This window comes from Crocodylus porosus, unplaced genomic scaffold, assembly GCF_001723895.1.
Source record: "Crocodylus porosus isolate Cpor-Errol unplaced genomic scaffold, CroPor_comp1, whole genome shotgun sequence".
Lineage (NCBI taxonomy): Eukaryota > Metazoa > Chordata > Crocodylia > Crocodylidae > Crocodylus > Crocodylus porosus.
Window position 1 is genome coordinate 82,796,580 of NW_017728949.1, and position 1,287 is coordinate 82,797,866.

A 1,287-nucleotide genomic window follows, 5' to 3' on the forward strand; every position below is an offset into this window, starting at 1 on the left:
AAAGCTGTAATAAAAAAAATACTTAAAAAACAACAATGCATTTACTTTGCTTTCACAGTACACAAGTTCAATGGAATATTTCTCTTTGTTTGGTTAGTAAATGATCATTATAGTCTAAAAACATATAAATGCACTTCACTGACAGCTATTCTCCAGAACACTAAGTAAAATACCTAAGACACTCAATATATTTGTTCTGCTACTTTTTTTTGGTTTGACAAAAAAAATGCATGGGATTTTTCCCCAATCCATTTCTTAAAGCCATGCAGCAACCCACCTACAATGTATTTTGATTCTAAAAAGAAGAAAAGTCTTACGAACAGTGAAATGTATTTTAAGCTCTAATATTATTTCTTAGATCAGTTCTGCTATTTTTCTATTAACCACTTTCCTTAAGAAAACCAAGGTGAGTCAGTGACTTGCTGTATTAAAAAAAACAAAAACAAAACCATCAACCAGAAGCTGCATTTGCCTGAGGTCAACTATAAAGCTATTTTTCAGTGCTGTGGTTCGGGCACTTAAATACCATACCGTATATATGTGAGGTAGGTAAAAGAAAACACACACACACACACACACACACACACACACACACACAACACACCACACGCACACACACATAAAAAGATTAACACAATGATTCCTTCTATCTACCCTTCTTTTCTTCCAATCACTTGTTTAGGCTTTGCAATCTTCCTGTACACAGAGCTGTGAAATAGTCTTCTTAATGCGAAGCGCAGTGAGACGGGCTGCTCCATTAGTGTACCAGCACTCGCGCATTATTCTGCCCATGACTCTGAGTGCCTTAAGATAAAAGAAAACAGGTTAGAAATAAAAACACTTCTACTGCCTTCATGTAGCAATGAATTAAGAAAACACACTGTAACATATAATAAAATCCTCCGAAATCAAAATCCAGTGGGAGTGGCAGTAAGTTTGGCTACAAAAAGATATTGCATTTGTCTCAAAATTTCATAAATTTTCATAGACATTAGAGCTGGAAGGGACCTCGGAAGATCAAGTACAACCCCCCGCCCAAAGGGCAGGAAGTCAGCTGGGGTCATAGGATCCCAGCAAGATAAGCATCCAGTTTGCTCTTGAAGGTGTTCAATGTAAGTGCTTGAACCACCTCCGATGGCAGGCTGTTCCAGGCCTTGGGGCCTCGGACAGTAAAGAAATTCTTCTTTATGTCCAGCCTGAAATGGTCTTGCAGTAGTTTATGACCGTTCAACCGCGTCATCCCTTGGGGCGCTCTGGTGAACAATCATTCCCCCAGATCCTGGTGGT

At 38.9% G+C, this 1,287-nt stretch overlaps 1 protein-coding gene across 1 annotated transcript in view; it reads right to left on the reverse strand.

Moving 5' to 3' along the window:
* Positions 1-585: 585 nt before the first annotated feature.
* ACVR1C (activin A receptor type 1C) overlaps positions 586-1,287 on the reverse strand; it is a 59,808-nt gene continuing 59,106 nt past the window's right edge. The window contains exon 8 of the mRNA XM_019554685.1: positions 586-804. Within this exon, the coding sequence (XP_019410230.1) occupies positions 679-804 (126 nt within the window). The 3' untranslated portion in view covers positions 586-678. The remainder of the gene's footprint in view (positions 805-1,287) is intronic.